General features: G+C 40.1%; 2 protein-coding genes across 2 annotated transcripts in view; one reads left to right on the top strand and one right to left on the bottom strand.

The window, feature by feature from the left end:
• LOC133476771 (dorsal-ventral patterning tolloid-like protein 1) overlaps positions 1-1,634 on the bottom strand; it is a 57,510-nt gene extending 55,876 nt beyond the window's left edge. The window contains exon 1 of the mRNA XM_061770619.1: positions 1,463-1,634. The gene's annotated coding sequence lies outside the window, so the exon portion shown is untranslated. The remainder of the gene's footprint in view (positions 1-1,462) is intronic.
• Positions 1,635-9,637: 8,003 nt separating this feature from the next.
• tnip2 (TNFAIP3 interacting protein 2) lies at positions 9,638-18,921 on the top strand. Its single transcript, XM_061770614.1, has 6 exons — positions 9,638-10,566; positions 12,062-12,355; positions 13,932-14,018; positions 14,098-14,361; positions 15,478-15,594; positions 16,789-18,921. The coding sequence occupies exons 1-6, from the start codon at positions 10,273-10,275 to the stop codon at positions 17,086-17,088; spliced, it is 1,356 nt and encodes a 451-aa protein (XP_061626598.1). The 5' UTR covers positions 9,638-10,272; the 3' UTR covers positions 17,089-18,921.
• The last annotated feature ends 2,034 nt before the right edge of the window (positions 18,922-20,955 follow it).

Genomic DNA, 20,955 nt, shown 5'->3' with positions numbered 1-20,955 from the left:
TTTGCTGCGCATTCTGGTGTGCATCTTGGCCACCTGGGGGCAGTATAACACAGACATACAGATATACTGTACAGGAGACTCAGCTTCTCAGTAGGGCAGTAATGTTAGTTGTTCTTTGCAGAGGATAATGAATATATACCTGTGAGTATTGTTCTACCGACTGTCTACATGTGTTGCAGCACAATTTGTGTTCAGATATCCATTACTTAAAGGGTAACAACACCGCCACATAGATGCTAATTGTTAGCTTGTGTGCCTATGGAGTTTCCCATTGTATGTTAGGATTCAGGTAGCGGAGGCTATATGCAACAGGTGTCAAACTGGTGGCCCGGGGGGCACATTCGGCCCGCCACATCGTTTTATGTGGCCCGCGAAACCAAATCATGTGCATCCACTTCATGTTTCTTGCATAAATACCAAAATTGCAGATTGTCTTCGCCTTTAAAATTGAGATATTGCAAGCATTTTGTTTGTTACCGATCCTCTTTTTTAAATAATTTAAATAATACTGCAGTCGAACAAACGTTTTTTACTGGCTTCTGATTTCAAAAGTAGTTATCCATCAATTTGTGTATATGTAATAATATGAGGCGATCATACATTCATATTGGTTCACAGCCATAACGGCCCTCCAAGAGAAATCCTAATTACGATATGGCCCGTGAGAAAAAGGAGTTAGATACCCCTGCTATATGCGGTTGCTTTAAATGTACAACGTGTAATTGTCTTTGTTTCATGTTCAGTTTGACCGTAAACCTCAGCTGAGAGTGACAATAAAGAGCTTGAAGCCTATTAATACAGTAATTCTAGCTGCCAAACTGCCCCTTGTTGCGGAGTAAGTTGAGTCACCTGTCAACACACAGCGCTCGGATCTCAAGTTTGCGCTCGCAAATCGTCCGATCAACGGCTCGTATCTCGAAAAACTTTGGGTCACTCGTAACGCAGGCACCGCTGTACTAACGTCCGGATGCACTGGCACCCAAGCTCAAAAATTGCCATTTGCAATAATGGACTGCCGACCATGTGTGAAAATTGGAATTCAACCTTGATTTCGACCAGTAGTCACCTGAAAGATATGCCTTGCCTTTATTCATCATTTCTGCACTTCACATAAATGGGGGAGGGGGGGGGGGGGGGAGGAAACAGAATTTGCCCATTCATTCACACCTATGGACCATTTACAGGGCGTTGAAGTACCCGGCGAAATCCCAGACGGGGAGAACATGCGCACCAAGATTTGAACCTCGAAGCTCAGAACTGTGAAGCAGAAATGCAAACCACTCCGGCACCGCGCTGGCCTACTTTATAAGAGCACGACGAAAACAATTTAAGCGGCAATGTGCTTCATTATTTGCACCGGTGGCAACATTGTCAACCAGGGCTGCTAATCTCCGGCCACATGCTCTTTCTCTCTCGCTTTCACACACACACACACACACACACACACTCACTCACTGCTTACCTGCATGCTCTCATCATGTCATTCTTCAATCTCTGAGTGAGGGGTAAAGGGGAGGGGGGAATGGGAATGGGGTGGGGGAGGGTGGTATGGTTCTGCTGGTACCCCCCCACCAGTAGCACAAGCTCCGCAACCTCCACGACTAAACGAGATTATCAAATGCTGTCCCTTTACTGATAATCCCGGCCTGCAGCGGAGGTAGTCTGCAGGTAGCGCCACGCTGACGTCACGCCGTCAATCCAACCGACAAGCTGTCCAGCAACAAACATGGACGCCCTGCAAATCCCCTGCGGGCGCGCGCGCACGCACACGCACAATACAGGGGAACCTCGAAAGGTCAACAAAACCCATTCCGGGGCAAATGGTGTAATTCCTCCCATACCTTTAGAGAAATAATGGGAATAGATTTATTCGTCTGCTCCTGGCTCAAACTGAGGACATCATTAAAACAAAATGTATTGACTGTGCAGGTAATGTACATGTGCAAAAAAGAAGTTCATGGCTTCATCATACAAGTATAACAATTATTTTATTGTATTTTCAATAATTTGTTTAAGGAACACAATTTTAATTAATTAATTAAAAAAAAGTGTAAAAAAAAAAAATAGTTCAACACAAGCCTTTGTTCTGCTATTATTTGTTTTACAAGTGTAAAAAGAAGTAAAGGAGCCTTTTGGATTAAAGATGAAACATCTTCAACAAACGAGAACAGTCCAAAAGTAAAGGCGGGAGATCTCTACATTGGGAATCCACTCGTCACCAGGGTGAGGTGTGGGGGTTCCATGGGGGGGTGGGGGGTGTTGCCTGCCACCACACCCCCAGATGTGCCACCCTGTGCGGTCCAACACACGTCAAAATTGCCTAAAATTTAAGCTTTGTGTTCTTCTGGTGAAGACAAATGTTGATACATTTGCCCAAACAAACGGAAACTTTTGTTTTGAAAAACCTTTACTGTAAGGCCTGGTACACAAATACAAAATTTTCTTCTCTTAAAAGATTTTTTTATCATCTGCTACAGACCCCACACATATAGATTAAATAAAAATAAAACAAACAAAAAAATCTGTCATTCAATAGTTTTGTTTGTTGTGTGTGGTGTGCTTCGAGAATCTCAACACAGAAACGATTCTGTTCCGTTGCCAATCTCAAAATGTCACGTGATCACACAAAACTGAAGAAGAAACACTTCCGGATACGCGCCGATGTTTCCCCAAGTGTTCCCAAAGGTTGCCAGAGGCGAGAACCTTGTAAAATGGCGAGGTTCTTAAAAAATAAAAATAAAAATAAAATAAAAACTTGCTTTGGAAAATACTTCTTGCCGTTTCGGAAACCCACTTTTATACATAAAACGACATCGGGTACTGTAAGACATTTTTGTTTTTATTTACGCTCGTTTCGGTGTTCCTCAATCTTGGGTAGTTCTTGAGTGGCTACATTCTGTGTCACATTCCCATTCTCCGTGTCAATCTTAAAAGACGTAAGATTGTCTGGCGTTTGACGTACTTGGTCGGGAAAGGGCAGAATCGGCGCAAAAAGCAGGCCGATTGTCTTTGTGTGTGTACCGGGCCGAAGTTAAATTGATGAAAAACACAGCCACAGTGTGTATGCGTCCAGATCAGCAAAATATCCTCTTCCTATGGCTGCCGCACACCGAGCCGTTTTCATGAGTGGGAGATGAGTCGGCCACTGTTTTGAACCGCGATTCAAAATTTGAATCGCCGGCGCACACCGTCGTAAAGTCGCAATTTACAGCCAATCAAAAAAGACACACGAGCTTTCACTCGCGCTGAAAATACATTTCCGGGTTTTTTAAGCAAGCGAGACACCGGACGGCCTCCGTGCCGCCCCGAGCCAAATAAATAACTGCGTTTGTGAGCAAAATGTTCCCGAGAGGCACGTACCTCCCTGGGTACGTGCGAATGAATGTCTTATTTTTATGCCATCGTCCAGTACTAATGCATCGAGCGGGGTGGCCAGGCTTTAGACAGGATCCAAGCTATCCAGATGAATGCTCTTTGCAGGTATCTGTGTCCCTATTTAAAAGCCCACATCGATCCGCGCGTCCCTGAAACTCTGTGAAAGTACCTCACCAGCATATAGACCGCACACACACAGAGTGGCGAATAAGTGCTGTGGTTTGCAGGTAGTGTAGCATTCTCATTAAGGGTGCGAAGGCCCTTCTAAAATTGCTTCGTAGACCAAGTAAATGGACATTTTCAGGACTTTCCCCATACTGAAAAACTTACCGAATTTTACAGGCGCGTGCATCCTGCTAAAAAATTACATCATGGGTGGAACCCCCTAAGTATCGCCCCCTGAATTTTGAAAAAAAAAAAAAATTCAGTCCCCGAAGCCAGTTTCACTTAGCAACATGAAATTTGGTAGGCATGTCTATCATGAGTGGACCCACACAAGTATCTCAAGAAGCCACGGCCGATAATACACAAGAAGTGTGTCATTTTGTTTTAAAGTGGCCAATTCGACTCAGTAGCACACTGAATCCGGTATATGCGCAACCTACTTCGGCATTCGGCAAAACCGGTCTAAGCACTTGCTCCCAGTTCGGGTGAATGGCGATGGGGGCCGTGACAAAACAGCTGTCATGTCTCCTTTTAACACAAGATGTCACCAAAGATTACAATATTCAATGCTATTTGTATAAATAAATGATATATATGTATTTAACGTTTGTCCAAAGACAGCGGCCCACATTTTTTTGCAAGTTCGGCTTCAAACAATCACGTCATCAAACAGTAGTCATGCTCGTTAGCGTAGCAGACACAGGAAGTCAGGTGTCCCATTTTCCGGGTTCGGTCACGTGACATTGCGCATATAGCGCATTCAGTCCCCGAAGACAACGCAAAATTTGGTAAACATGTCTATCATGTGTAGACCGCCCAAAAACTAAACTTGGTAGGGTCCTTTTTGCTACTTCTAAATAGACCAACTTGTCCAAAAGATTTTGTCCGATGGCTAATTGGTGACGTTTTGTGACTTATTCAAATTAGGCTTTCACAAGAGGAGGAAATACAAGGTCCTGAGAGGAAATCCTCCGTTTACATGACAACTGGCGCATTCTTTCTCTCCCCTCGTTTCTTTCCGTTATTTCCTCACAATTTGACCTCGTCGGGGAGAAGAGGAATGAAGGAATGACAAGGTGGCGCAGGTGCATACGGGGGTATGGTAAAGTATGCGGGAAGTGGGAGGGGGGGAAAAAAAGTGATGACACACATTTTTCCAGCACGTACGCCACTGTAGTGCAAATAAATTTCCCCCTAACTAACTCAGAAAGGGGCTTTTATGGGGGGGTGGGCTCAAGATAAAAAGGCCTCTTTCAGACAGAAATTCAGCAAAATGATAGTTATACTGTACAGTCGATTCAAAAATCACCATTCACAAACTCACACACTGGAGAAATGTTCTGTCAAACAACTCAAACTATTGGCTGAAAAGAAGTAGAAGGCAACCGCAGCCGTTGCTGGAAGTGACTTTTAATAGCTGCGGCCAGGCCAGCGACAAACGGGTGGGAAGCAATGCAGTTAACTTCCAAGTCCAGATAAAGAGTCTCCGACGATTGGGAAGGGGTTGGGGTCCAGGTCATATAATGCTTCATAATCCCCCAGAGAGCAGGAAAGGGAAACTTCATTGTCGCTGAAGCATAATGCCAAACAGCCAAATGTGTTAAAGCTCAAAGATGTTAAACATTTTCCTTATAACTGTAGAACCCCTTTCCAAACCACAGCTGCCATTTGGAAGTGATTTTATAGCAGATAAATCGATACATACGATTCAGAATGCGCCTTGCGGTCTTCGTCTCTTTGCGGCGCTGCGACGTCACACGAGCCAAGCAGCCGGTGCTTGGCTCGTCTGTACGTTTGCCTATTTGACGAGCAGACAGACACGGCAAAGGCTTTCTGTGCGACGTGTTATAAAGCTACTCGAGCGATATATAGCACACAATATATAGCACAGGTGTCAAACTCAAGGCCCCGGGCGCAAGATCCGGCCCGCCACATCGTTTTATGTGGCCCACCAAAGCAAATCACGCGTTACCTTCCATGATTCTTGCTAAAATATGCATCCAAATTTCGAAATTGTCATATGCAATGAATGTTGAGCTACTGCAAAAGCATTTTTTTTGGTGTTGTTACCAAACCCCTTTTGACAGTAACTCGAATAGCTGAAAGAATGACTGAATTATCAACGCAAAACCTTTTCCATGTACAATAATACGATGGGCCCATCAAGCTTTCATATGGTTTCAGTCATGAAATGTAGGATGTAAATATGTAACTATATCACATTGTAGAGTGTGTTGTATGTTTTAGTCACCGGTCTGCAGCCAGGTCAGCATTGCAAATGAGAATCTGTTCTCAATTGCCTTACCTCGATAAAGAAAGATTACTGCTCAATAAATACAAATAAATACATTTTGTCTTATGAAAAGTCCCCAAGCTTAATGCTAACATACCATGCGAAAACGTCGCCGACCGGTTAACAGAAATTAGCATCGATGTTCCGGTAATTAGAAACCTTCAAACAACGGCTACTTCAAAACGCAAGGAGCAGCAACACATACTGTACCAACAGAGCATATTTACACAGGCATGCTGTATATTCTCTCTCCTCTTTTGGAACAATGACTATTTCTGCAGATTAGTAGGGGACCTTCTCTGACTCTTCTTCCTGCATTTCTTCCAATAGAGCTCAGCGCTGCCCGGCAACATGGTTACGACACTGAAGGCCAGCAAATCCAAATTTGGAAACCTGCCAGCATACTGTAAAAAAAAAAAAAAAACAATCATTAAAAACAACAAAATCTAACAAATATCAATAAGTGTTCCTGTGTATCGTGTGAGGCTGAAAAGTAACTTGCTCAGGAACTTGGCAGATGCTCCCCAAAAAGTGTTGATTCGTCCAAACGTTTGATTGACAGCTTGCGTGTGTTAGCCACAGTTGGCTCATGAGCGCTCGGGTGACTTCTGCAGAGCGTACGAAAAACACTGCCACAGTTCCACTGTATCACTTTCTATTTTAATAACGACCGCCTGATCCATTCACTATTGATGCCAACGTGCTAATTGCAGGTGCTAATTGCTCCGCTCAGGCTAATCGGCTATGCGGCTTATCGATGTGCAGCGTTAGCGGTCTGCCGCCAAAACTGCTGATTCGGCTTTTCCAATGTGAATTTTCAAAACACAAGACGTACAAATACCATTGATGTGTTGATGTACTTTTTGCTTGTACGCAAGTTTAACTTTTAAAATGTATAATGTGTGTAAAGGTCATTCTTATGCATATTATGTCTTTTGAAATAATGCAATAGTTCATCGCCATGTGTAATTGGCTGACGCTCTAACCAACTTTGCATCCGTTTCACAGAATTTGAAGGGCAGCCGTCTGTTAAGCATGACGCATGTTGGGGGAAATCAATCCTGATTTACATAACCGAACAAGCAAGATAACGGGATGGATTATAGAGCTTTAAAAATCTTCGCAAAAACTGCTTTTATTTTTGAAAACGGCTATTTCTCTAAGGAGTTTGGTGTTCTGCCCTCACACACACTTTTAAAAATTCTGCTTTTTGCTAGATTCGCTTGTGTCATTTGTTTCTTTTGGTTTTCTTCGCCCAGGGTGGCCTTAACTATTTTGGTTTTACTTTGTTTTAAAAATGAATCCCTGGATATCAATTACATTTTCGCAAATTTCTCTTTCAAATAATCCATCCATCCATCCATCCATTTTCCACACCGCTTATCCTCAACAACAAAAAATCTTCCTCTCTTTTCTGACCCCGAATGGGCTCTTTTGTATTTACTTGAAATAGTTTTTGTTTATTTTTATTGTCGATATTGTTTATTTATTGATTGTTCATTTTATTTCATTTGACTACTTTTAGTGGACATTTATGTATTTGATTAACTCAGAATACGGTCTTTGTTTACTTTGAAAACAATTCTTTTTATTTAGTTTTTTTTTTTAATCTATTTTGTTTGTTCATGTTTTCAAACAAAATGTAAGCATTTTTTCTTTTTTTCAAGCCCAGAATAGGGTCTTTTTAATTTTTTCTGTTTTAGTATTGTTTATTCTTTCAGTATCTATTTCTTTCATACAATTATTTCATTTGGATTTTGTGATGTTATTTATTTAATTGATTTTTAAAACCTCTTTAGTGAACATTTACTTCTTTTATTTAGTCTTTTTTATGAATATTTTTGTATTGACTATTTTTTTAATTCATGTTTTTCTTAGCAACTCTACAAAATGAAGTAAAACATAAGTACATTAATCATTATTTCTTGAAAAATATATACACTATATTATAAAATGTTCAGAATAATATTTAAAATGTTAACGCTTGTAAAAACAATTTTCAAAAATATCATGAAGCATGCGCACCTTCCCCCCCAAACAAAAGAGTGAAAAATAAATACATTCATTAAACAGTCATTATCATTTTAAAAATAATACGAAAACATGAAATGAATGGCATCCTTATAGTCGTCCTTTTGGTGACACTATAATGTGAAGAATGAGAAATTTGTTTTAAAGGTGAAACAATATGCACCAAACACTAATGGCCGCCTTAACTTATAGCCCCACAGCATGAACACGCGTGACATGCTAAGCTCACGCAAGAGTCGTTTTAACTAAATCGTAATGGCCACTGTGTTAACAAGTACTGCAGGAAGTGCCTTTTTAAATTTGATTGTATTTTTTTGCACAAACATGACCACGTACACTGGAAACTACACTGGGCATAACATTGGGTCCACCTGCACGCTCATTTGCGATGATACAAATATGGAATGAATTGTGAAAAAAAAAAAAAAAAAACTTGTTTTTGTCACACAAGTGTCCAGAAAAGGCTCCTCTGACACGCACTTCTGTTTGACTCAGTTTTGTATCCACTTTTTCCATATTTTAGCGAAGACCGCTTCTCAGGTGCAGGGTTCATTTAAAGATGATTTGCAATTTTAAATGTTGCCGTGGACAGGGAGGGGTCAGCTCCTCCAACACGTACGCTCAATTCTACGTTGATTGGGATATACGAAGGAAATGTGCTTGGATTCCATGCGTACACACAGATTCATACATCTGCATATTTTTGTGCATACGACGTTTTCTGGATTTGAGCGTACGCCGCGTTTCAGTCGGAAATCCACGCAGGTCTTGGTACATGAGGCCCCTGGAGAATAAAAAAAAAAAAAAAAATCTCACTTTATGTATTTTATTATTAGGTTGAAAAAAGTCCATTTATAATTGTGTACTTAAGTAAAGGAGTGGCCTCGGTATTTCTATCAGTACTTTTAAGTGCTGAATTACCAGTACTTTTGACATCTCTGTTTTTATCTCAACTTGAGTTGATCGAACGCTAATTTAGATGGGGAAACTCATGTTGGTTTTCCCACAGCTCTTGAACACACCAACACTTTCCCACTAAACCAGCTCCCGATAGAGACGTTGTTATCTCCCATATATGGTCATGATGCATTCCATGACAACACAATTAAGCAGGTTGTATTGTACATTTGTTGGAACAAAGACTGGGGAATTTGTTATGATGGAACGTAAAGTGTGCATGTGGAAACTCTGTAAACTACACCGTAAATCGGAGTGTTCCAGCGTTCCGGTCAAAATGATTGCCAAACATCTGTGACTAAACGTTAATGTAGCTGTTTGAATACTTGTTTAGACACCAGTTCCTCTTTTTTTTGTTTGTTGTTGTTGTCAAAAGCATTGTTTCTCAAGGTGTTGACACCAACAAAATACTTAGATCTCCAAATACCACCGTAATGACCAACATTAAAATAAAGTAACGTAGAACAGTCCAGTTGCAATTGATTCAATGTCCTGAGAATGAAATGACCTGCATAAATAAGAATATTCACTGTATGTTTGATTGTATTGCATGTTTAAAATGCTGTCATCTTCATTTATATTCAATTCAGCGATTCCTTCACCACATTTTTTGAGTCTCGCTGGTCTAACGCTAATGAGGGGTTGAAAACTTGTGGCTTTCCTGCAGCTTTGAATGCACACCATCTCCTTGAACACGCTTGGGAGGCTTGTCAGCGGTTGTCTCCCATAATTATACAAGTCTGGTCATGGTACATTCAATGACAACACCAAAACATGTTGCATTGTAATATTTGTCGGAATTTACTTCAAAGCCATCTGGGGAATTCGTTATGATGCCGCGTTCAAGTGTACGCGTGGAAACCCTGTAAAGTACGCCGGCACACGGCGCTTTCCAATGTTCCGGTCCAAATAATTGCCAAATCCCCACGAGTCAACGTCAGGGTCAATATTGGGGTACTTTTATAAACACACACGTCAATATATTTGTGTCTCATTTTAAATTGAGAGTTGACATGCATGGGTTTCCCGCGGTTCTCGAACGCACCACCTTCAGCAGCCAAGCCAGCTCGCTAGCTGGCATACTTTTTCTCGCCATTAATTCAGAGTTTTGGGCGCTTGAGTCCGATATACATTCAAAGGAAAAAAAAAACGAAAAAAAAAAACTAACAACATTTGTCCCAATTATGTCGCTCGGAGACGGTGAGTCTGCGAGGGGACACAGTGCTCGCTTTGACGAATCTCCAAAAAGTCCGCGGGGAAGTTCCCCAGGAAATCCCCGGCCCGGTTATATTCTCGTCGACGGCGTGGAGCCACACCGCCCTAACAACAGTGCGCCTTCCTCGGCTACATTGGAGAGGTGAAAGGCGGCTCGGGAACTGTCAAATGGTGGATTACTAACATTTTACTAAAGTCACGAAATACGTTTAAAAAAAAAATAAAAAATAATCAAAATGGAGCCAGCCGACGCGGACAAGAAGCGGAGCTACAGCACGCTAAACACGCTGTACCACGAGAGCCGGCAGGAAATGGAGCTCCTGGACAAGCAGCTGGCGGTCAAGGACAACATCATAGCCGAGCTCAAGGCGAGGCTGGCCGGCCACGAGAGGCTGTGCGTGGCGGTGGGCGACAACCAGTCGGTGGTGGTCGGGCCGTCCAAGTCTCTGCTGGAAAGTTTGTGCAAGGAAATCTGCAAACTGAAGCACAAGAACAACGAGACGGACTTGAAAGTGGTCAGACAAGAAGAGGTACATATTGAGCTCAATTTATCCATCCATCCATTTTCTGAGCTGCTTCTCCTCACTAGGGTCGCGGGCTAAATTGATTGATCTTTTATTTATGTATTAATTATGATTATTAGCATCACTAATGGCCATTGGCTGAAGCAGGATTTCTCAAACTGTGGTTTGGTGTCCACAAATGGGTGAATGGAAGATATGTCAAAATAACATTTTTATTATTATTGATCGTTAAGCAGGCAATAATTTCCTTGATTAACGTTACTAATTTCTGAATTGTGGCAGTAATGTTTTTTTTTTTGGGGGGGGGGCATCATTTTCATGTTTTGTTTTCAAGGGAAAACGTTTATACTTTTTTCAAATGGAAAAAAAAAAAAAGTCATTGAACAAGAATCACTTTTTTTTTTCTGAAATAAAGTTGTACTTTTTGAAACCAAAAGTGGTATTGTTTGTCAGAATTCATTTTAAAGATCTATTTAAAAAATAATATGACAAGAATAAAATATATATATTTTTTTTTATCGAGAAAACATCACAATCTGACAAGAAAAGAGTTTATATAAAAAAAAACAAAAAAAAACCATGATCATCAGGCAGAAATATATTTTGGGGGGAAATGGTGGGTGGGAACTCAATTGTTTTCCAAGAATAAATGTGGTATTGTTTGAGAGAAAAGTTAAAATTTGTTTTCAAATGAGAGTTATCTGACAAGAATAAAGTCATCATTTTTGAGAAAGAATCATAATTTGACAAGAATAATGTCACTTGTTAAGAATAAGTCATTTATTTAAAAAAAAAAGAACATTTTTTTGAGAAAAATTGTAGTCCGACAAGAATAGTGTCTTTATTTTTATTATTATTATTTTTTTATAATCGTTATCTGACTATAGTCACATAGTTTTTTTTTTTTTTCAAGAGAAAATTTAAAAACCTGACAAGTCAAAATTTTTCAAAGAAAAAAGTTGAAGCAGAAGAGTTGAAAGTGGTCAGACATTTTGTTTTATTTACTGAAATTATGATCATAACTAACAATGGCAATTGGCTTAAGCAGGGTTTCTCAAGCTGTGGGTTGGAGGACCAAAATGGTCGCTGGAAAATCATTTGGGAGTCAGGATTGTCCAAATAAAATGTTAATCGATCGTTAAGCGCACATCCGCCTCGGGTTTCCTCCCACATCTCCAAAACATGCACGGTAGGTTCATTGAAGACTCTAAATGGCCCGTAGGTGCGAATGGTTGTTTGTTTATATGTGCCCTGCGACCTCTCGCCTGAAGATAGCTGGGATGGGCTCCAGCACGCCCGCCACCCTAGCGAGGATAAGCGATATGGGAAATGAATGGATGGATGATCCTTAAACAGGGACTGAATTTTCTTGATTTATGCAAAAATATATGATTCTATTATTTCCCCAAAACTTTTCCACTCTTTATCACAATGTTTTTCTTCTACAATGCTAAGAAGCTGCATTCAATGGGTCCATATTGATTGTACGCGGTCTTACCAGGAGATCCAGAGGCTGAGCGAGCAGCTGCGCCAGAAGGATGCGCAGCTGGAGAGCGCCAAGCGCGGCTCCAAGAGCGACAGCAAATCGGACGTGGATCCAGACAAGGAGCTGGAGCTACAGCGGCTGCGCTCGGCCGAGGCCACCAGGGCCGTACTGTGCACTTCGCTGGCCGAAGAGGCCGAGCAGCTGCGGGGCCAGCTGGGTGCCACCGTCCAGGTGTGCTGCCAGCTGATGGCCAAGCTCGAGAGGAGCAAGGCGGGCGAGGCCCAGGCGGGCGAGCGAGCCGCTAAGCAGGTGGGCTCCCCCCATAATTTGCCGACAATTGGCGGCACCACTTGCGGAGGAATGTAGAATATGTCGATGGTTTGCGAACGAAAACGATCAGTGGTCGGACATACAATATCATTTGAACAGAAACGTTAATATCTCGATAAGTTGCGAGACTTGCACAGAGGCACATACGACATACTTTCGCAATAGCGATATTCTGTGAATGATAACGATGGAAATAATTAGTGGTGAGACTCACAGAGGAATTGATATGTTCATTACGATAGTGGTGGGACTTGCAGAGGAACATACAATATTCTGATAACCATAATAAAATGACTCACTGAGAAATGTACAATAATATCCACGGTAAGTCGTGAGACTTGCAGATGAACGCTAACCATAATAATGTTCGCAATGAGGAACGTAGTATATTACTCATAACTAGCATTCTATGTACAACATGAACTAACTCTAAATGATTGCGATATTTTGCCAATGATAATCTCCCCATTAATGGTGAGATTTGCGGAGAAACGTACAACATCTCGATATTTTGTTGATGATAAAGATAGGATTAGAAGTCAATGAAGTAATAGGAGGAAATTACTTTTTTACTTCAAAACTATTGAATAAGATTTCTCTAAAATTGGATTTTAAAAAAAGTGAATCGTTTTTATTACGGCTGACTTAAATCAAATTTTGGGGGTTTGATCAAATTACAATTCAAATAAAATCATTTTAACGAAATGACTAAAATAAAAAAAAACTGGTGGGAATTGCTAAGTAAATTACAGCACCATATTATTGTGATGTTTTGTCAACACAACTAACTCATATTTTACAATAATAATTCTATTTCCGTTAGGCTCGGTTGGACATTGTGCAGTCATGAAACAATACAATGCGATTGCAATATTTTGCCAACAAATACGCTAATATCACAATTACTTGCAGGATGGCAGAGTACCTTACAATACAATCTCCATTCCAGCCAAACACATTTTTAACCATGCTAACAAAAACACAGAAAGACATTTTTGTTTTAGACTTTGGCGCAGTCCAGCAGGCAATTATTCACTATGCTAACTAAAACGGGGGGGGGGGAAAAATAAAAAAATCTTGGATTCAGATTTTAACACAAACTAACTAGCTACGTAAAAACACAGTGCTAACTCAACGGTTAAAAACAATTCCGGATTCGAATTTTAACACAATCCGGCTCGCTAATTTTAAACTGTTCAATTAAAAAAATAAAAAAAATAAAATAAAATAAAACATCCCCAAAATAATCCTGGATTCGCACTTTAACATAACTCTGCGAGCATTTTTTTCACAATGTTAACAAAAGCAAAAGATAACAATCCTGGATTTGGAGTTGATAGCAATTTTTCACAATGCTAACAAATGGAAGAAAAAAAAATTTGTGGATCTGGATTTTCATGCAATCCGGCGAGCAAGTTTTCACAATGCAAATAAAAAAACGGGAAAAAAATTGTGGATTCAGAGTTGAATGTAAATCATCTAGCAATTTTTCATCATGCTAACACAAGCCCAAATTCCGATGTGAATGCCAATCCCCTCCCTTATTTCCATTTAGTTGCCCGAGTCACCCGACAGACATACAAACTCACAAATCCGCCAGCTTGAGGAGGAGAATCAGCAGCTGAAGCAGCGTGTCGCCTACGTAAGAACAAACTTGAAAATGCACGTAAAAAAACAACGACTTCAAAAAGAAACTCCTTCCAACCAACGTGCGGTCGCAGGTCCAAGGTCTGAACTCGCAGTGGCAGAGGTACGACGCGAGCAGGGAGGACTACATCCGAGGGCTGTGCCAGCGCATCAAGAGCGTCGCGGTAACGCCGCTCGTTCCTTCGCTAGGCTCGGCCGGCGCCGCCTTGCTCCGTCAAGAGATCTCCCGACTCAATGGGTTGCTGCAAGACAAACTGAGCGAGTGCGCCAGGCTTCGAGGAGAAGCCCGGGAAGCCGCCACGAAAGACCGTGAACGCATCCAGATGCTGGAACAGCAGGTCGGTGCTGGCTTCGCAGTGGCTTTTTTTTTTTTTATGTCTAAGACCATGTTTGCATTTAAAAAAAAAAAAAAAAGTTTTTGGGGTGAGTTTTTGTGTAAACGTTCAAGATGGCTGACGTGCACGTATATATTTTTTAGCAAGTGCAAAATCATTTTAAGTAATGCAAAACCTGATGCTAGCTTGACACTGGCATTTTTCTATGTTTGCAATTTTTTATTTTTATTTTTTAACATTCTTAACATTTTCTTACTTTTGAAAAAAACATTTTGAAATCAATTTTTGACGTGATTTATTTGTCGATAGCGCACAATAGCACTTATCGCCGTACGGTCACGTATCATTAGTGACGATAAAAACACAATAAAGCCAGAGGGCTTATTTCCATAGTTGGCCTCAGCACATAAAACAAAGACATACAAGTCCATCATCAAATAAGCAATGTAACAGTTTTAAAAACTAGAAATCTCAAATATTGAAGTAAAATCTCTGAACAGAGCTATTAATATATATCTATATCTATTAGTAATCACATAATTTTTTTGTGGGGGTGCATAAACCTGAAAAATAGTAATGGAAGCAATAGACCTATACATATTCAAAACTTGAAATTAGCCAAAATTAGATCATTAGAATAGATGAAAAGGTATGACTAAAATTAACTTTTTGTTCCATTTTCTTGTTTACATTTTGTTTTAGCTGTTTTAATGGATTTCAACCTTTTTTTACATTGTAAACTTTCTGTTCATTCCCCCCCAAAATGTTGTAATTTGTTTACATTTATATATTTGTGACTATTTAAGTATTAAACAACTTATTAAAATTCATTTACCTTTTTCTGAAGTTGAACTTTTTTAAATTATTTTTTACGTTTGTTAACATTTTACAAAACTTAATGTCAAAGTGCTTGAGATAGCTGTAGTTTTTTTTCCCTTCAATGTTTTGAACCTTTTTAAACATAAAAGCTTTTGAGAAAGTAGAGGTCCATGGGTAAATTGTGATCATTTACATTTCTCTTCTTTTTTTGCCTTTCATCGACTACAGAATGATTTTGACAGTGGCCGATTCGTTTGAATGTTTTTAACTGGCTTTGGTTTGTTTGATTGATTTGTTTAGGTTCTTATCTACACGGAGGACTTTAAGTCTGAGCGGGCCGACCGGGAGCGAGCACAGGGACGCATTCAAGACCTCAAGGAGCAGATTCGTTACTTGAAGCAGCAGCTCCACAAACAGGTGAACAGCTGACTAACATGGCCCATGCACCTCCACTTTGTTTTTTGCCGCTTGGCTAAAATGTTTTTCGGTCACTGAAACTGGACTTTTCCAAAATCTTTTTTTCACAATCATTTTCAGGTTTGTGTGTTATGTATGTTTTTTTTTTTTTTTTTACTTTTTGGTGACAGAAACAGCTTTTGCAACGTCATTTGGAAAAATTCCAACATTTTGCAAAAATGTGTGGCAGACGTTTTCAAATATATTTTCAACAATGTTTAGGTTTGTTTTCTGCACGTGAAGGGCAAGGGGAAATCTTTTTTGGTCATGGCAAACAAACTTTTTGGAAAATATTTCTAAAACCTTTTTTCTGAAAACCGTTTTCTTGCTTTTTCCTTAATGTAAAGCGCAAGTCGTAGAATTTTATTTTAGTGTGGACTTCTTGGAAAATATTTCGCAAATTTGTTTCAGGTTTCTTTTTTTTTTTTTTTTTTTTTAATGTAAAACGCAAATTGTAGACATTTTCGTCACAAAAACTTCAATTTTCTGAAAATGTTTTGGATAATTCACAGGTTTGTTTTGTTTAGGGATTTTTTCTGTTCTGTTTTTTTTGGGCATTTTCCTTAATGTAAAGTGCAAGTTTTTATGTAAGTCATGGAAACTGAAGTTTGTGGAAATATTATTATTATTATTTTTTTTTTTTCTTGTCGATAATTTTCAGGTTAGTAAAATTTTCAAGTCGCAAACTTTTTGGGGGATCGGGAAAACCGCCTTTTTCGTAAACTATTTTTTCAATTTTTGTCAAATTTTTGGTCGTCTTTTTTTTGTGTCAGAAGCTGGACTTTTCGGAAATATTTCTTCAATTTTATTTTTTTTATGTATACAGCACATTAGATTTAGTTTTTACCTGTGGAAACCAGACCTATGGGAAAATAGTTAGAGTAGTTAATAGTTAAGTATGTAAAATAATGCGGAAGTCGTATGCTTTTCGGGTCACGCAAACTTTTCAGGAAAAAAAAAAAAGATTCCATTGACTTGCTTTTATTAATTAAATGGTACAATAATAAATAAATTGTAAGTTGGGGGGCAGGGGGGGTGAGCAAAATTGGTCACGTAATTTTTTGAATGTATATCAGAACCAAGACATTCAAACATTTTCATAAAAAGATGTCCAACGTTAGCAACATGCTAATGCCTACCAAACGTCTTTGGCAGGGAGCGAGCAGAGAAACCAGGGACGTCCCCTTGTGTCACGTGCACATTGGCCACCGATTTTCATCCTCGTCCTCACGGCGCCCCCACCGGGACGCTGGGGACCACCTAGCGGCCAGGACCAACACGCAGCGTCGGTCGACCCTCTCCGTGGTGGCGCCCCCACCGGCGGCGGGGGTACCGCAGGATGCGGCCCTAACGGAGGTCCCGTCGGATCTGCAGTGTCCGCGCTGCTTGGCCATCTTCAGCGAGGACAACGCCGCTCAGTACCTCAACCACTGCGAGGAGTGCGCCACCTTGTGAGCACGACTAGGACCCTTTGCACACTACATGAAATACCTCAACCTGAACAAAATAACTTTTACGCTGAACCTTATCAGCGAGAATCATTTAAGACTTTAGCTCAGGTAACACGCTAAAGTCTTTGGCCACCGTGCAGTTTGGCATCGGCGAATAGGCAAATTCCGATTTTTTTTTTTTTTTTTTTTTTTTTTTTGCGGGGGAAACTATCCATTATTCGCTGAAATACCTATTCACTGTTTTTGTGCAATGTCTTATAGAAAGATATTGTTTTGGCACAATCTTGGTGACAAGTACATATCGTTAGCCAAATAGCATAACTTCCCAAGTCAATTTTTTATGTTTTTGGAAAACAAGAAAAAATATGTCAACTTCAGCAACAAGAAGAGTACATTTGGGGGGGGGGGGAATCCAATGATTTCCATCCATCCATTTTCTGAGCCGCTTCTCCTCACTAGGATCGCGGGCGTGCTGGAGCCTATCCCAGCTATCTTCGGGCGGTAGGCGGGGTACGCCCTGAACTGGTCGCCAGCCAATCGCAGGGCACATCTAAACAAACAACCATTCGCACTCACATTCACACCTACGGGCAATTTAGAGTCTTCAATTAACCAACCTTGCATGTTTTTGGGATGTGGGAGGAAACCGGAGAAACCCACACAGGCACGGGGCCGGGATTTTCAACCCGAGTCCTCAGAACTGTGAGGCAGATGTGCTAACCAGTCGTCCAATGATTTCCAGTTGTCAGTTTAAAAAAAAAAAAAAAAAAAAAAAATGTAAACCATCTTAACAACGAGAATCATTCAAGACTGTCTCAGATAGTAAGCTAAAGTTTTTAGGCCACCACTGGCTCCGATGTTTAAATTAAGGCTGAAGTTACAAGACAATCAAATTTTCAGGATTTTAGTTTTTTGTAACGTCACCGAAATAGGGCGCAAGTCTCTTTTGATCGACCTTAGCGTGATTTACATTTGTGTCAACATTTTTTCCCACGAAACTGAAACGTTTCCAATAGTGGTAGATACAAATTTTCCTTTGATCTTTTTCCCCCTACTCATTGACATTGTTAGACAGTTGTCTAAAATGTCACGGACCTTGCAATCGGAATATTTTCTTTTCGTTCATTGAAACGTAAAGCACAAGAGCACATAAGAGCATTATGGAAAAAAAAAAAATTCACAAATTAGCAAGGAGCTAAAATATTCTTTTGTTATGCATGTTTTTGGACAATGATTTTCCAATATTGTTTTTTTTTTTTCAGGCCCAAAACTTGTTAATTTAGCAAACCTTTATTGACCCCACTTTGTGACATTTTAGCGACTTACAATCGGAATGTTTTTTTTTTTGTTCTTCCAGTCACTGAAACTTTTATATCAAACGCTAAGACCTTTGTGTTCATAAATGTTAGTACATTTGCAGGATTGCACCCAAAAATATTTTTACCAAACCCATTCAATTTTTAAGATTTTTGTCAAAAATGTCACTGACTGTCCAATTTGAATAACGTCTAACAATAATTGTCACAATAGCTTTGCTAAAACAATCAATGTAATGGTGGCCCAAGACTTTATCAGTGTACTTTGATGCAAACTGTATAAGCTTCCTCCTGTTTGTTGAATCACAAAATCTCATTTGGTGCTAGAAATATATTCATAATTTATTATAATACAAAAAAGCCATAACATATTATTATACTGTTAGATTATTTTAATATAAAATAAATATGTTTACTTAACTCAATGTGTGCCAAGAAACTGATTTTGGAGGATATGGTGTGTGTCCCCACCCCTTCCGAGCGGATGCTCTATTTTTATAATAAAATATTTTCATAAATGATCATCTGTCCGACATTGTCATTGTTCACTGATGGGGCACTTACAAATTTGCCCCTAATGCAAAATGGCCACAATGAAAATGTTATCATTTAAAAAGGTTTTTCTTTGCTTTGAATATTCTTTCTGAGCATTTTTACATTTGTGTGTTAAGTTTGCAGGAATACGTTCAAAAATAATTTTCATGAAGCTAATACCCATTCAATGTTGGGATGCGGATTCCACTTTTCAATGTTTTATTTTTCTTTTTTTTTTTTTTGGCTGGGTGGGGGGGGCATCTGTATGAACTCGCCTGATGTGTTTTCAGTCACTGAAAGCAGACCTTTTGGAAGAAAGACTATTCAGACATATTTTTTCATGACAAGTTTAAAATTTTATGAAAATATGATTTCTATGAAACCCATAAAATAGATTTTAGCAAATCCCCCCCCTTAGCTCATCAGTAATGAGTAGGCTTGGGCATCGAGAAGCGATTGGAAGCGGGACTAATGTTCCTGTTCTGCCGGAATCGTTCAAATTGAACAATTTCGGTTCCCGGTTTCGATGCCTTGTCCTCCAGCCGCGAACAAGTAGTGGCAAAAAACAATGACGAAGCAGAATGTGCACGATGTGCTAGTGCCCAACAGCAGCGGCGGCAAACAAAAGTGTGTCTTAACTTTGTTAAAATGAATGACCAGTCGCCTCAGTGCCACACTTGGAATACGATGATATTGTGCAAAGGAGGCTTTCACGATGTGTAGCATCTGACGCGCGCAGAGTCTCAGCCTAGACCACGCGGAGCTTCAGTGAAGCTGAGTTCAACTAAAATACATCTATGCAAACATTGAGACAGCTAACAAGGTTGGTTGCACTTCTGCACTGATGGTTTTTAGCGTTTATTTTAGTCTTCAAACCAACGTAAGAGCCGTTTAAAAAAAAAAAAAAAAAAAAAGCCTAACATTGGGGTAAAACTTCACTGTAGCAACTTGACATCACAATGAATTGGGACAAAATTCATATAAACGACACTAACTTGGGTAAGGTAAGGAATCGGCATTTTATAGCATTTGGTTCCATCCATTAAAAAAAATAATAATAATCACTGGTGCCGTGTGAAGTTACTTTTCATGCCAAAATGCTGAGTTCTGGTGCGTACCCTTCGAAATAAAAGGCTACAAGCTTAAAACCTGCGCATATAAACCATTTGACGTGATGAAACAGTTCCAAATAATTTTAACAATGCTATATTTAACTTTTAGCTGAAATTTTAATTAGTTAATATTAAGTCAATTGGGTTAGTTCCACACATATTGCCTTTTGGTTCATAGGATTGATATTGATACTGGTTATAAAAATGGATGTTCGTAATTTGACACCCTATATTTAACCCAGGCAAACTTTTTTGACCCAGCCCCCTAAAAGTATCGGAATCGAGAATCGTTTGGAACCGGAATCACTCAAATTCAAACGATGCCCAACCCTAGTAATGAGACATTGTGATTTCCTAGGAATTGTAGAATTGATCCGTTGACCAGACCCGATTGCCGCGCTAACATACAAATTAATGCTTAACAATCTCTAAAACTATAACCCAACCAATCACCAATTTCTCCCAAAACCCATCAACTAATCCATTCCATCCACCCAACCATTATACCCACCTAATAATTCCCTAAACACACTAATATATACACAACAACACCCACCCCCCCACCCCCCCACACACCCCCCAAAAACCCCCAACAAAAACCCCCCATACAAAACCACCCAAACCCAAACACCAAAACCATCAATACCACACACCAATACAAACAACCCCCCCTCATACCTTCCACTACCTCAAACCCCCCATCCCCCCCCCCCACACACCCTATCTTTACCAATCCCCCCTTAATAATACCACCCCCTTACCCTCCTCATCCCAAAAAATCCCCCCAACACACCCCACACACACCCAATCCCCACCCCCACTACAAAAACCAACTACCTTCTACACCCCCCCCTCTTCCCCCCCCCCCCCCCCCCCCCGCCCCCCCCCTATTATGCCCCCCCCCCCAAT

This window comes from Phyllopteryx taeniolatus, chromosome 4 (genome assembly GCF_024500385.1).
Source record: "Phyllopteryx taeniolatus isolate TA_2022b chromosome 4, UOR_Ptae_1.2, whole genome shotgun sequence".
Lineage (NCBI taxonomy): Eukaryota > Metazoa > Chordata > Actinopteri > Syngnathiformes > Syngnathidae > Phyllopteryx > Phyllopteryx taeniolatus.
This window is presented reverse-complemented; position numbering and strand designations above follow the sequence as displayed.

Coding starts and splice junctions, on each gene's coding strand:
- tnip2 (XM_061770614.1), top strand. CDS start 10,273: ATGGAGCCAGCCGACGCGGACAAGAAGCGGAGCTACAGCACGCTAAAC. Junction 12,356..13,931: donor GCGAGCGAGCCGCTAAGCAG/GTGGGCTCCCCC, acceptor ATTTCCATTTAG/TTGCCCGAGTCACCCGACAG. Junction 14,019..14,097: donor TGAAGCAGCGTGTCGCCTAC/GTAAGAACAAAC, acceptor GTGCGGTCGCAG/GTCCAAGGTCTGAACTCGCA.